Genomic DNA, 14206 nt, shown 5'->3' on the forward strand with positions numbered 1-14206 from the left:
CAGTATCTCTGCACCGTATATTGCACGTCAATTTTCATTATCTACCAAGTATAAAAGATTAAATTTTATTAATAATTTAGAATTGCAGTTTATTAAAAGTTTGAATATTAATAATGTCCATTAAAACCGTGAAAATTGATTTGAATATTATCTTTTGCTATCACTGTTATATTGAGAGATTTACAGATTATTAATTTAATGTTCGTACTGAGAACCAATAAAGTCGAAAGTAGAACTAATAAAAAAATTAACAAAAAGCACAATTACTGTTGCAATATTTATATCGAATTTGGTACTGAAAGGATTACCTTAATGAATTTCCGACATAGATTTAGTAACTATTAATAATGCATCCCTAAGGGAAAGAATCTAAAATAGCATTCTAAAATTTTTCCAACACTTAAAAAATGTATCTTATCTCGATAAATAATTAAAGGAAAACTCTTAACGCAATGCGTATCTCTCAATATCAAAATGCAAACGACTTAACTTTTTTGCGCACTATTGCACACAGTATTTATTTGGCATTATAGATAATTCCTTGAGCAAAAGCGAAAGGTACTAGATTTTCATCGAGGACTATAAAGGGGAGTTACGTACGACGAGTTTATTATAATAGATTTTTTGAGACCGTTCGTTCGTCGTTCATTGGCTACTCGATCTCTAAATAGTATCAAACTCGTATGTTCTGTCATTAATAGATACTTTTACATAGAAACGATTTGAGAATCGTGACGCAACATCGGCAATATCATAAACAATCAAAACAAAAAAAAGACACAAGTAACAATAATTATTCAATAAATAAATCATTTAAACGTGTGGCATCAAAACACAACTTTACTCGCTAATATAGAACAATCGTTAATAAAAAATATAATATAATATATACCGAAAGACTCGTCGAATCTTTCACGACCATCCCGTTAACGGAGGCTTTTTCTTGTTTCTTCCCGATTCGCTGGAATCGCATCCCGTCCCGAACGAACGATCGGCGATTGTTGACTTAGATCAGTTAAAGTAAAGAACAATTAAGACAGTCAGCCATAAAGTTCTGCTTAATCCTTTCAGTATCTCTGCACCGTATATTGCACGTCAATTTTCATTATCTACCAAGTATAAAAGATTAAATTTTATTAATAATTTAGAATTGCAGTTTATTAAAAGTTTGAATATTAATAATGTCCATTAAAACCGTGAAAATTGATTTGAATATTATCTTTTGCTATCACTGTTATATTGAGAGATTTACAGATTATTAATTTAATGTTCGTACCGAGAACCAATAAAGTCGAAAGTAGAACTAATAAAAAAATTAACAAAAAGCACAATTACTGTTGCAATATTTATATCGAATTTGGTACTGAAAGGATTACCTTAATGAATTTCCGACATAGATTTAGTAACTATTAATAATGCATCCCTAAGGGAAAGAATCTAAAATAGCATTCTAAAATTTTTCCAACACTTAAAAAATGTATCTTATCTCGATAAATAATTAAAGGAAAACTCTTAACGCAATGCGTATCTCTCAATATCAAAATGCAAACGACTTAACTTTTTTGCGCACTATTGCACACAGTATTTATTTGGCATTATAGATAATTCCTTGAGCAAAAGCGAAAGGTACTAGATTTTCATCGAGGACTATAAAGGGGAGTTACGTACGACGAGTTTATTATAATAGATTTTTTGAGACCGTTCGTTCGTCGTTCATTGGCTACTCGATCTCTAAATAGTATCAAACTCGTATGTTCTGTCATTAATAGATACTTTTACATAGAAACGATTTGAGAATCGTGACGCAACATCGGCAATATCATAAACAATCAAAACAAAAAAAAGACACAAGTAACAATAATTATTCAATAAATAAATCATTTAAACGTGTGGCATCAAAACACAACTTTACTCGCTAATATAGAACAATCGTTAATAAAAAATATAATATAATATATACCGAAAGACTCGTCGAATCTTTCACGACCATCCCGTTAACGGAGGCTTTTTCTTGTTTCTTCCCGATTCGCTGGAATCGCATCCCGTCCCGAACGAACGATCGGCGATTGTTGACTTAGATCTCATCGGATGCATCGTGACTGGTGTGAGTGACTTCCTACTTTTTAGCAAAAATAAGTATCGTGTTACGCGTTTACAACATCGGTCCACGATGATCCCCGTACGTAAGATAAAGCGAGAGGGCCCTCTCGCTTTGTGTCACGTGTGTGTCAGTGCAGCGAAGCTCTCTTTCTCTCGCGGTTTTTCTTCCTTCCTTGAGCGACGTCCGTCGGTGGCTCAAAGAAAGGGGCGCGTAACAAGCTTTGAAATACCTTGTAAGCCGGCTACACGCTACAGCTACATACTGCCTATAAAGCCTTAGACCAGCGGCGAAACGATATTTATAACCACCAACGTCCTGACACGGGCCGGGTGCCATATGAAATTTTCCATTCTAGCGAACCGTCAAATTTGAAATGTGATAGACCCTCGGTAAAACCGACCAAATAAGGAACTTGATCATTGAAGGTATAATAAATCGATGAACTCTATCATTTTCGAGTAAATCTATACTCGAGAATTAAATTGCATTTTAAGAAATTAAAGGTAAATTTTGACACGTTGTAGTCGAAAGAAAACTGTTGAGTATTCTAAAAATGTATCCAATTGATATAAAAACTAAACGTAACATACATCAATATTATATTACTTTTCTATCGACTATATACGATGAAAGTTTTTATTTGTGTAAACGCTTTATAAAATTGAAACGTAAAAGCCGGGCGATGCCATTTTATGAGATTGGCAATGTCGCACAAAGCTAAAAGACACTTTAATCTTTTTCTCAATGTGCGTTAATATACTGTTAATCCCTCCCAGGTTCTACAGATCTCTTTTAAACGCCTTTTCGGCTGGCCGCGAAATTGGATTGGGAAAACATCGTTTCGTCCGTCTCAGACTTTTCACCGTGCGCATTCGCGCGCTCTGACTTTGTAGTAATTGTCAGGTACAGTGCTCGTCAACGATACCTTCGTGAATTGGCACATAAAACACTACTCTAGGCAGCTGAATGGCCGTGGATTCACCGAGAAAAAGCCGTAGTCGTTAATCATTTACTAATTGTATACGTAATCTCGACGAGGCGGCGGCAGCCTTTGATGCGATCGATCGATGAGAAGCAGTGTACCTTGTGGGTGGAGGAGTGTGTGTTGCGATCTTGGATTATCGCCGGCAGAAGTTGCGAGTAACTTACGTGCTAGTACTTTGGTAAAACAGTTTTCGTATCCTCTCGATCAACGTCGCCCTCTGTATACGCTTCCTTATAGGTATATATGCGTCGCTCGACGACTTCCATTAAGAGCTAATTAATTCGATCTAATTTAAGGACTATCTTTGGACGTTTGGCTCTGTCGCGCAGGGCCGCCACTCGACTTTGGTATTTTGTTTCTATGTTTCGCGATAATAACGATTCGGCCATTCTTACCTCCTCGAAGAAACCGAAGTGTCGCTGTCGTTTCCAGGTCGCTATCAGGTCTCGTCCGATCTCGAACATCGCGAAAATGATGTACCTTGACAATTTGAAGTAAGAGAGAGAGAGAGAGAGAGAGAGACTATGTAGTTCATTAGAGCGCTAATTAAGCCTTAAAACACAGGTTTAAACATACAAAATTATGCCGTTATATGTGTAATTTTCGGAATAAAGAAATATAAATATTACTATATATCTTCAAAGAATTTAGTTACTCTGAAGATCCATCATGAGTTTATTTTGTAAGAAATCTCGTGAAAGAAATATTTATCCTGTAAGAATTAAAAATCTCGGCATTCCTTTTTCCTCATAATTCTTTATCTTGATCTTTACTTCCACCTTTCATCTCCAAAATCTCTTATTATCACGAGCTAATGTTGATTCTACGTGAATTAAAGTTTCCTTCTTCACACTTTATCTTGATTATCTCTCATCCTGATATCTTATAAGAAAAATGTAGATAATTCTATATAGAATCGTGGTGTTAGCCTTTCCTTTCTATTATTTATCCTTCTACCATCTCTTTATCTCTATACTTCCACTTTCCTTTCGTATTTTTCACCTTTTGATGACGTTTCAGCTTTTGTCTATTGCACGTTCATTTTCCTACTTCAACGCTCCTTTTAGGAGCTTGGAATAAACGAGAAACGCAAACAGGCGGATTTAGCGGTCTAATGTTGTACACATACACTTCTCTAAGAGATTCTCTTACAAGCGATCCGCGATCGAACGCCATCTCCTCGAGGATACGACCTGCTCATTGAACCGACCTGCCAGGAGTTTCGGGATTTCGTGATCGATCTCGCACTAAGGAGCGACTCCTTCCCGATGATCCATCGAGTGGCGGATGCACTTCCCCCAGCGCAAATGCGAACGCACGCGGAAGTGCATCTCGCTCCTCTCGGCGGCCCTTTGCTCCCCCAGCTACGTATAATGCTCGCAGTCCCCACACTCGGAGAGCGTGGGTGTGGACGGACACTAGGTGGGATTCGGATCTTCGTACGCCTTCTCGTAGTCCCGTCGCCGTATCACCGCGAAGTGGGTCATCTGGAAGGAGTTGGTCTTCTTGCAGCCGCGCTCCAGGGTGCCCGTCATACTGTAGCCCATGTTGAAGTCGCTCGACGAGACGTTCGACGTCAGGTACAGCTGTAACAGGGCGGCAAGCAAATCGATACGATATCACTGCGTTGCCCTCGCACTCACACACGAAACTCCAGAAGAGTTTCCTGCAGTTTTTTTTCTGTAGTACATACTTATTCCCGGCTGCTATTACGTCAATAATGGTAATCTTAACCTAAATAATACACGCACGGAAAGAACGCTTTTTCCTGAAGTATCTAAAAATTTAGCTAGATACAGAGATCTGAAAATAATTTTGTTCACTATCAAAACAATTATGCAAGGCTCAAACTTATTGTTAGACTTTCGAAACTTTTTGTGGCATTATTTATGTTGAATTTTTGTATCTAGTTAAATTTTAGATACTTGTCAAATGCTGCAGATAGTGTTCTTTCCGTGCGTATACATATATAAAAATCTTAATAGCAAATTAATAATGTTACATTAATATAGTAATATTAAATGAATAACAAAGTTTAGCTATATTTTTTAATGTGTGTTTTTAAATGCGTCGGTATTTCTCTTAATGAATGTACAGTTACTTCATTTTACACATAAAAAGGCGCGGCTAAAACCATTCGTCCAAATCCTTTAGTCAGACTGTTTGTAATTAAAAGTTAACCAGTTAGGGAAAAAAAATGACCACAAAGTATATCTATGTTAATTAAAACATCCCAGAGCTTTTTTGGCAAACGCAACTGGTACTTTCGTTATTACTGGAGATAATAACGGACGCAGTCCGACGAACTTCAATGGCAGATCATTAGAACCCGGACAAGCTCGCGTCTGTCGATTTAGAGTATGGCGCTGGCCATGCCTGCAGTCCTTTATGCAGGCCAGCTCTCCATCAAAATTGCATATGCGACCGTTATGGCTGACTGTTGGCGCGCAGACACGTGTTACTCTCCGACAGCAGCAGTCGCATTACACATTCCAGTACGTTTGACGAAACGCATAAGGAGCGTGTATACAAGTTGCGGCTTTCATGTTTTCAGCGTAGTCGTAAAACCCCGCGGCAGCTATGCGACTCCCTCGTCGTTTACTCGCAATGGCATCTACTTTAGGCATTTGGGGAATAAGTGCGTGGCTATCCGAGCTCTTTCCTTCGCAAAAAAAGTTTGCACTCGACGCGAATCCTCTCCAGACAGCTCGATAAATGTCGCGAAAACGTGTGCCCGAGGCGTGCTATATCAACATACATATTCACGCGAGACGCGTCGACGACTTTTGTCAGCCGACAGTTATTCCCCCTTCGAGATTTTAGACTATTTCGCACATTTTTCTGTATTTAATTTTTTTCTTCGGAAGTAGTCACTTGATTTTTTTTCTACGTAAATCATCTGGGATGTTTTTACAATTAAAATTACTGTTGTTAACGTCATTAATTGTTTCCGATTTATTGATATTTGAAAACATTATGGATATGGGCTTATTCACAATTTTCAAAAAAGTACAAAAAAACTGAAAAAAATTTTTTTTTTAAATAACCACATTAAATTATTATTTATTATGACAGTATTTAAAAAAAAATTGATATTTTAATTAATATAACTTTCTTATTGTGGATTTTCAATGAAATGGCATATTTAAAGGTTCGTAAAGAATAGTTAATAAAAAAGAAAGAAAATGTATGAAACAATATATCCATACAAAAGTAAAAAATATTTTCAATTCACATTTTCTTGTCGGTGGAGTATGAAGATACCCCAGGTGACTATCTCCAAGTTAAAAAAAAAAGAGGAGATCAAGCTTAAATGTGATAAAAAAAAAAAACAAAGCGTTTCCGATGCGTAAGAATACGGTATTGTAATTTGTAACGATGGGGGACGTGACGTGTATTCTCGGTAAAAAGATTAACGACCGTTACATCGTAGAATATTTTTCTGCGTACGGTACCCACACCAGCGTGATTATGACGGTAAGCGAGCGCGACGTAATAATACCTAGTGATAAATTCGATAACCGTTATTTCGCGTGTTTGATGAATATGAAATTTATCATCGGGAAATACCGCAGCGTCACATTCTAGCGTGTTTCCTCGGCTGTTTTGCATATTCTCGGCGAGATTTATATGTGTTTTTTTTTTCTTTAAACCAGAGCTTACGATCTTATTAATTCATATGGTCGCGCGACCGGGACGGACATCCGTGAACCGGGATTCTTCAATTTGTTTGCAGAAAACGCGCGCGACCTGTTTCCGTAATCGTGGAAACGGGAACGAACGTCCGCGCGCGCGCGCACGCGTTACAACGTGCAGCGATATCAAGTTTTCCACGCGCGCATTGTCGTATATTTATTTAATTATCGTCTCGCTGCTACCCTCGGCTCTCGAGATAGAAGCATCTAAAAATTGCACGCGCGCATTTAGTGAGAGATACCTTTTTATGCGAAAAGACGAGGTAGAGATACGTTGATCACGTCGCGATGTATGAATGCGTTGCCGGTGCGAGCGAAAATATCACGGAGACAAAATTTTTCGTAATCCGACAATCTGCAGATTAGCCGAGGCGGACTGCGAGCTTCCGATATAACGTCTGCGTCTGGTGCATCGTTTAGGAGGATTGTGCCCCGCCTAACGTTCTTTCAGCGAAATAAAAAATTATAATTAGGGTAATATAAAGTATAATTTAAATTTATGTATTGGATTCTATTGTTTGAAGAATTAACTGTTATCCTTGTAGCATGAATTACATATTTTCTGTGCAAATAAACATACATAGATAAACACGAGTGAAAATAGATATAATAGATGCACTACCGCTCAATAGTTTCAGCACTTTCTCCGTTTATGGAAATTTCGTAATATATGGTAAAGAATAAAATATGAATATATTTACATGCATTATGTTTGATTTATTATTGCATATTTTTATTAATATTAGAAAGAACTAATTTTTTGGATTTTTACTTTTTCAAGCTTTTTTTGGTAACAGAAGCCATACTCATGTTAATTCTGCGTGTCGATAAATTCTTTAAGTGTTTTAATTAAAGATTTTAGTGTTTCATTTGGCGCTTAATTTCCGCAAGAATATTGTTTTCATACTACTTTCTTATTGTTATTCGTGACACCTACATATTTATCGGAATCGAAATAGCGCAAAATTGAAATCAATATTTCTTCTAATCAGTATATATAATATATGATTTGTCTATTTAAGAAATATAAACTTGTAGTTTTCGTTTATAATTATTTTGCAATAATTCGCGACCCTATTAAATTCTTTTGTGACTAAAAATAAGAAAGTATGTTATATCAAACTTTATATTTTATGTCAATATGGAAAATGGAATTGCAAAAACTTAAGACGCGCTGAAACTTTTGAACAGTAGTATATTAAAAGAATAATATATATATGTATATAACTTTATGATTTCAAAATAATTTTGATTTAAGGTGAAAATAGCGGTTTGGGAAAATACGACGCATTATAGTTTTCCAAAAGATTGTTCACCTACGAAGCACAACAAAAGACGGATTTATTAATTAATAAAACGTATTAACACATTACGATAGGAAACTATATAGTAACTTATTATCTATTTTATTAATAGCAATTGTAAAATTTTAAAGTTGTATATATTACAAAGTTGTATATATTTTGTGTATTAGTAGATTATTTTGATTAATATAGTAAAATTAATTGAACTTAAACTTAAAAAAGTTATAAAGGAAATATTTAGTAAATTTAATTATATGTACCTTAAAATCGGGATCGATAGTCATCCTCTTGAATGAACCGATAATATAAAGCGTGCCCGTACCCGTGTCTACCATCTTCGCCTGAGTACTATACCTGAAACACAATCACGATTTTCTGAATTGAAACCTTATGACCAATAACATTTTTTGTACGATGTAATCGATTTTAAGCCGACAGAAAAATCCATGGATAGAAAGAACGATGGGAATCTGGAACGCGTCCTATCCGAGAAGAAAGCAATGTCGAAGAAAAAAAAAGCGTGATCGATTTTGATACATCGAGTATAAGCAGAGAGCAATCAGTTCATCGTCTTTAGCTCTTGTCCGCTTTTCGTTTTAACGTCCTTTGACATAGTAATTCTTACGAAGAAGATTTCAGTACACCCTCGATTCTTATCCTCTGTCCTGAATTGTACTACGCAAGGGTGTCAAAGCATTGTGTATGCTTACAAAAGCCATTCGTAAGATAGATTCTACTGATTGTTATTTTTCTGAAAAATTCACGAAATCTGTTTATATTACGACGGTAGTAAGACTGAAGCTATTTAATTCTTAATTATTTTAATTTCTTTAATAATTAAAAGTATTCTTTATACTTTTCTTTACTAATTAAAATTATTAAAGAAATATTTTGTGTAACTTATATTAATACTACAATCTTTTGTGTTAGTATAAAATCATTATTGAACGGTAAAAGTTTTTGATGTATTTGAATTTTGGATGTTAATTTGGAATTTTTGAAGGTCATGAACTATCTTGAATGCACATTGTTAAATTAATTGATGATTATCGCTGACTATAACGTGCCATGTCTTTAGGCAACGCTGTGATCTCCATCGAAGCGATAAACGGAGGGGAAGTCATAGAACGGGAATGATTGACGAGACGAAGGGAAATTTCACTTGACTGACGAGAGACGTGGCCTTTTAATATAATAGAGAAAGGGAAAAAGAGTACGTTAAAGTACATATTTCAAATTTTATAATGATATTTATTATATTTTTGTATAATTATTACAAAAAATTTGTTATAAGAAAACAGACATTTTTTATATTAATAGATAATATTGATGAAGTAAATATAGATAGATATATACAATATCATATTATACACGCATTTATAATATTTATGAAAAAATACTATTTGTTCAAATCTTTTCTAAAATTATAATATGTATACGTTACATATAAAAATTTCGCATTAAAACTATGTTTACTCTCTTATATTTCAAGAATTTAAAAGATATACATTTTTATGAAAAAGATACTTCTTCTCTCTTTTCCTCTCTTTTAAATATAAATTAAGTAATGGTATATATATATACACAAACAAAAATAATAAAAATATGAAATTAAAGAATTCTATTTAGAAACTTTCAAGAAGAAGGAAAATCTTTTTCCTGCATAAAGAAAGTGAACGGGAGACGGAAGAGGGGGAGGCAGTAGAGTTCACCAACACCCGCATGATAGACTCGAGGGGCTTATTCCGGCGGAGATACCTCTCGAGGACCGGCGACGGTCATTAAAAGTTTAAACGGCTTCCATTGAGGTGAACGGCAGTAGATCCGACACTCGGCTCGAACCGTCGTGCTGGTTGCTTTGATTTTCCCCGGCTTTCCTCAAAGGGCAAGGGAGTGCAAGGGAAAATCCGAACCATCGAAGAAAGGCACGTAGACGTCACTTCTTAGCGTTTACGCACAATACGGGCATAGTAGATAGTGACGTTGTGTACCCGTGATGTAAATACACACCTCGAGGACGTTTTTCGACTCTCGATCTCTCAACTTTGACGTTATCGACGATTTCGTACAAAGTACTTTTAACATATATATGTATGTAACAACTAGCAGCGTACGTTCGAATGTTCAAAATTAATGTCTGTTTATTAAAAAGAAGATTAAATGCTTTTTATTTATAATGACGGTTGTGTGTATCAAGAAGGTGGCATGTAATATTATAAATAATAATTATACATTGAGTGTTTATCAATTGAAAGAAGAAATTAACATGATAAGGTTGTAATGAGAATACTTTTTGAGGGATAAGTATCAATTAGCTTGAAGAAAAAATAAACTGAAAGTGAAATCGAATGTCAATTAGCAATATCACGAACTCCAATCAGCGACGATAGTTATGTTGATAATTAATGTACATTAGTGGTTATATTATCGATACCCTCGAGATATTGTTTGCTTTCTAGAGCATGTATTAGCTTATTATCGATAAATTGACGAGCTCATTGCGACATATTTGTCGAGTATCCCCAATCGGTTTGGATTTGGTTGCAGTCGATTGCATCGCGTGAGAGGTCGAAATCCTGGATGAAGATAAATGGGTGAGATTTCCTCGACCAACGAGCAGATTGAACTGTCGTCGCGTTTCAACCCGTCGTAAAAGCTTTTGTTGACCGAGCAATGATGAGGATCGCTATAAAATAGTAATTTTTGGGGATCAATTGGATTTCGATAACTATCTCGATGTTCCAACGTGAGATTGGTAAAGTTTTGTTGACCGAGCAACGATCGAAGATTAGAATGAAGTAACAATCTCCGAGATTTGAGTCGGCTTAGGTGTAGATACCTCCTCTAACCATGAGAATTTTTGTTGACCAAGCAACGAAGATTGAAAATCCGAGTAACGACTTTCGATATCTCAGGTGACTTCTATCTTAGTATATTTCAATCGTGAAAATTTCTATTGACCTAGAAACTACCTGAATCCGAACGTCTTTCTGCGAGAATCGAACAGAGATTGAAGTGAACTGAACAGTCGACCAAAGTACATAGTTGGAATAATACGGTTTGTATCCTTGTCAGAGAATAACGCGAACTGTACACGTGTCCACGGATAGGGGCGTGGGAATTGATTTGTACGGCTAAGAGCCGTCATACCATGTGTTTACTAAGACGTGCAGCCTGGTTCTCGTAGCTCGGTTACTATTGCGAAGCCAGGAATACAGGCACCACTCCGTAGCAGAGCCGAGGGATATTTAGACAAGTTCGGTTGTCTTCGCAAACTCCGTCCGTCCGAACCTACGGAGACGTTTACGCCACGCTAAGGATGCCTCCGAAGTCAATTTTGACCATGCATTAATCGGTGGATGATTCGTATACGGATACAGCAAAGCCTTCAGTACGAATTTTCTCGAGCATTCTATCTTTGATATATGTAGATCAAGTTGTATAATACTTTCTTAATATTGATAGATATGTTTTTGTTTAAGTGCTTCTTTAAGAAATATTTTATTTGGAGGTTTTTTTATTCGAAATAATAAATTATATAATACTGTTAGATGTCTCAAAAAAGCAATGACAACCCGATCCTCTCTTTGAATTAAAATTAATAAAATTTTATTTTTAATTTCCATGTGTGTCGAAATGTAAATCAGTCTATATTCCTGGGATTAGTTTTAAAACGAACAACATCCGTATGCAATTAGTAAACAATAAACTAAATTTAAGTAAAAAGAACATTGCGCGTAATATTTTCGCAAGTAATTTTTTTTATAAAAAAAAAACGCGAGATAATTTCCACGAGGGTTTGAGGTACAACGTTCGATCCTAGGCGTCGTAAAGCATCGCGATTTTATCGCACAGGTCCAAAGCCTGCTTGCCGACTCGTCTCCACCTCTTCAAGATTTATTATGGCTCTCAGCATTCGAAGGAAGACAATGAGGGCGTCTTTCTTCTGCACATGCGCACGCGCACGATCGAACGAATCGCTATAAATCGCGAGCCCCTTATCGTCTTCGACCGCCAACTGGCGACCTTAACGGCGCCGAAATCTATGGACGTCGGGAAGTTAGACGGGCCCCAGTTTCCCAAAGTGATACGACTGCCGAGAGGAGAGAGGTCTCACCCTCACCCTATCCCAGTTATACAGTATTCCGCGTCTCCGTTCTTGCTGTCCTCCTTTATCCACTTTACGTACACAATGTGTTCCCATGAGCTCGTTATCTCGATATGGATAACGCGACGTGCATCTTGAACCATCAAGATTCGTGTAATACCTACTGTAAACACGGATATCGCATGATAATTGATATAAACGAACGGATAAGAATCGATAACTTGAAGCGGTAATTGACAGATAAAACATAAGACGCTTGTATACTGTTTCTTAACTATCAAAATTGTATTTGGTAGCACAACTGTAATTGAATAATAACTTTCTCACCTTCTTGTTCCAGCGACTTCAACGACCTTACACCGGCTCCGGCTCCACCAGAACGGCGTCAGAGTCCAGTAGGAACTACTCGCGCTTCTCGCCCAGCCCTCCTCGGGGAACAAAAGGACCTGCGACAAAGAGTGAGTCATGTTTTGAATATTTCATCGTCTTCCACGAAAAAATTTCAAACGTACTCGTAACGTCGAAAACACTGCTCTGTGAAACAAGTCTGCTGAAGTGAAACAAATCTCATTCTTATTTAATAGGACATATCGAGTTTATCGAGCGAACTGTGTGCTGATGCAATTTCGTTAATGCACTGTAATTGTCGTAATTATAATGTCTTTACTGACAAAATATGTCACATTAATTATGTGACTTGCTTCGTTGGTTTTATTCCCAGTTGAACGTATTTTGCTCCACCAAGCGCAGTTCTTTTTTCTCAGTAGGATAATAGAACGCGGAACGTCGATAGTAAGCTCGCTCGAGATGCTATAGCACTCTCAAATAAAGTAGACGGGATTGGGAAAAAGGCTTCGTCGGGACTTCTTCGCGGCGGCGCTTCGACGAGTTCGAGGCTTCGCGAGGAAGATTTGTTGGAGTTCCTCCGCAGTAGGAGGAGGACGCCTTCCCGTCGAACGTATCCCTCCGCGAGAGAAAAAAAAAACTCTCGACCTTCTTCCATCCCGTGCATCCCACCCCAGTGATCCGGTTTCCGCTCTTCGACTTTCCCGAACCTTGGCTATGTGACCGAAATATTGAAACCACACACCGAAGAGCTGTGTTTCTTCCTCCCTCTCGCGCGCGATAAAGAGGGAAAAACCGTCGCATCGTGTCTTTCTCCTCCTACGGATCCTTCGCACGCGATACAGACATCCGTCATCCCGAGGATTTTCTATGCCATAAACGTGGATAAATCGCTCTTTAATCGGTACATATATTTTACGAGAAATATTGTTGTTCTCCTTTCGCTTGACAGTTTGGCAGAAACGGGTGGATTGCGTGAAACTTAGTTCGCCTACATTCAAATCGATTCGATTGCCGATTTCTATTATTGACAAAGTTGTAAAGATCATGATGAAACTAAATTTTCATAATATTCATAACTCCTCTCCAAATTTCTTGGCGTAGAGTTTCATTCCAAAAGAGTTAAAACACTGCCACTCTATATTCAAGAATGTAAATTTTTCATTCTTTTTCAATAGTGACAGTATTTTAATTCTTTTAGAGTGGTATTTCCTTCCAAAAAATTTAGAGAGTATTATATGCACCATCTTTCAGTATTTGAAATTAACAATTAGCTCCATAAAATATTAATAAAGTAATGTTATTCCAGAAGCTATGCGAAGTTCCGCTCTTCCGCTGCAAATCCAATACTAAATCACATACCAAGGCAAATATTTCGCTTTATCAACATAAACCATTTTGCTTCTTCATTACTATTACCTGGCATCTGCAAAGCTCCCTTGGCAACAGTTTTGCTGGCACCCCAAATATTCCGCGAGATAACCGTGCATTTCCGTCGAAATTACGATACGTCGTAAATTGCCATCTGTCAGCAAGAATGCACTTTCTTCTTCCCTCGAGCTATATGAGAGTGAGGGTAACGAGACGTGAGAAGAACACACGGAAAAGTCGAAAAGATGAAGAGTTGGAAGAGCTGCTCTCGACGATTGGATTCCTCTCTTTTCTCCC

General features: G+C 36.9%; 1 protein-coding gene across 1 annotated transcript in view; it reads right to left on the reverse strand.

The window, feature by feature from the left end:
• Nucleotides 1-4504: 4504 nt before the first annotated feature.
• The window catches only part of LOC108781043 (uncharacterized), a 32341-nt gene continuing 22639 nt past the window's right edge, over nt 4505-14206 (reverse strand). The window contains exons 2-4 of the mRNA XM_018548908.1: nt 12521-12639; nt 8346-8439; nt 4505-4672 (exon numbers count right to left, since the gene is read on the reverse strand). Coding sequence (XP_018404410.1) covers nt 4505-4672; nt 8346-8439; nt 12521-12639 — 381 coding nt within the window. The remainder of the gene's footprint in view (nt 4673-8345; nt 8440-12520; nt 12640-14206) is intronic.

Source organism: Cyphomyrmex costatus, unplaced genomic scaffold (genome assembly GCF_001594065.2).
Source record: "Cyphomyrmex costatus isolate MS0001 unplaced genomic scaffold, Ccosl1.0 scaffold754, whole genome shotgun sequence".
Classification (NCBI taxonomy): Eukaryota; Metazoa; Arthropoda; class Insecta; order Hymenoptera; family Formicidae; genus Cyphomyrmex; species Cyphomyrmex costatus.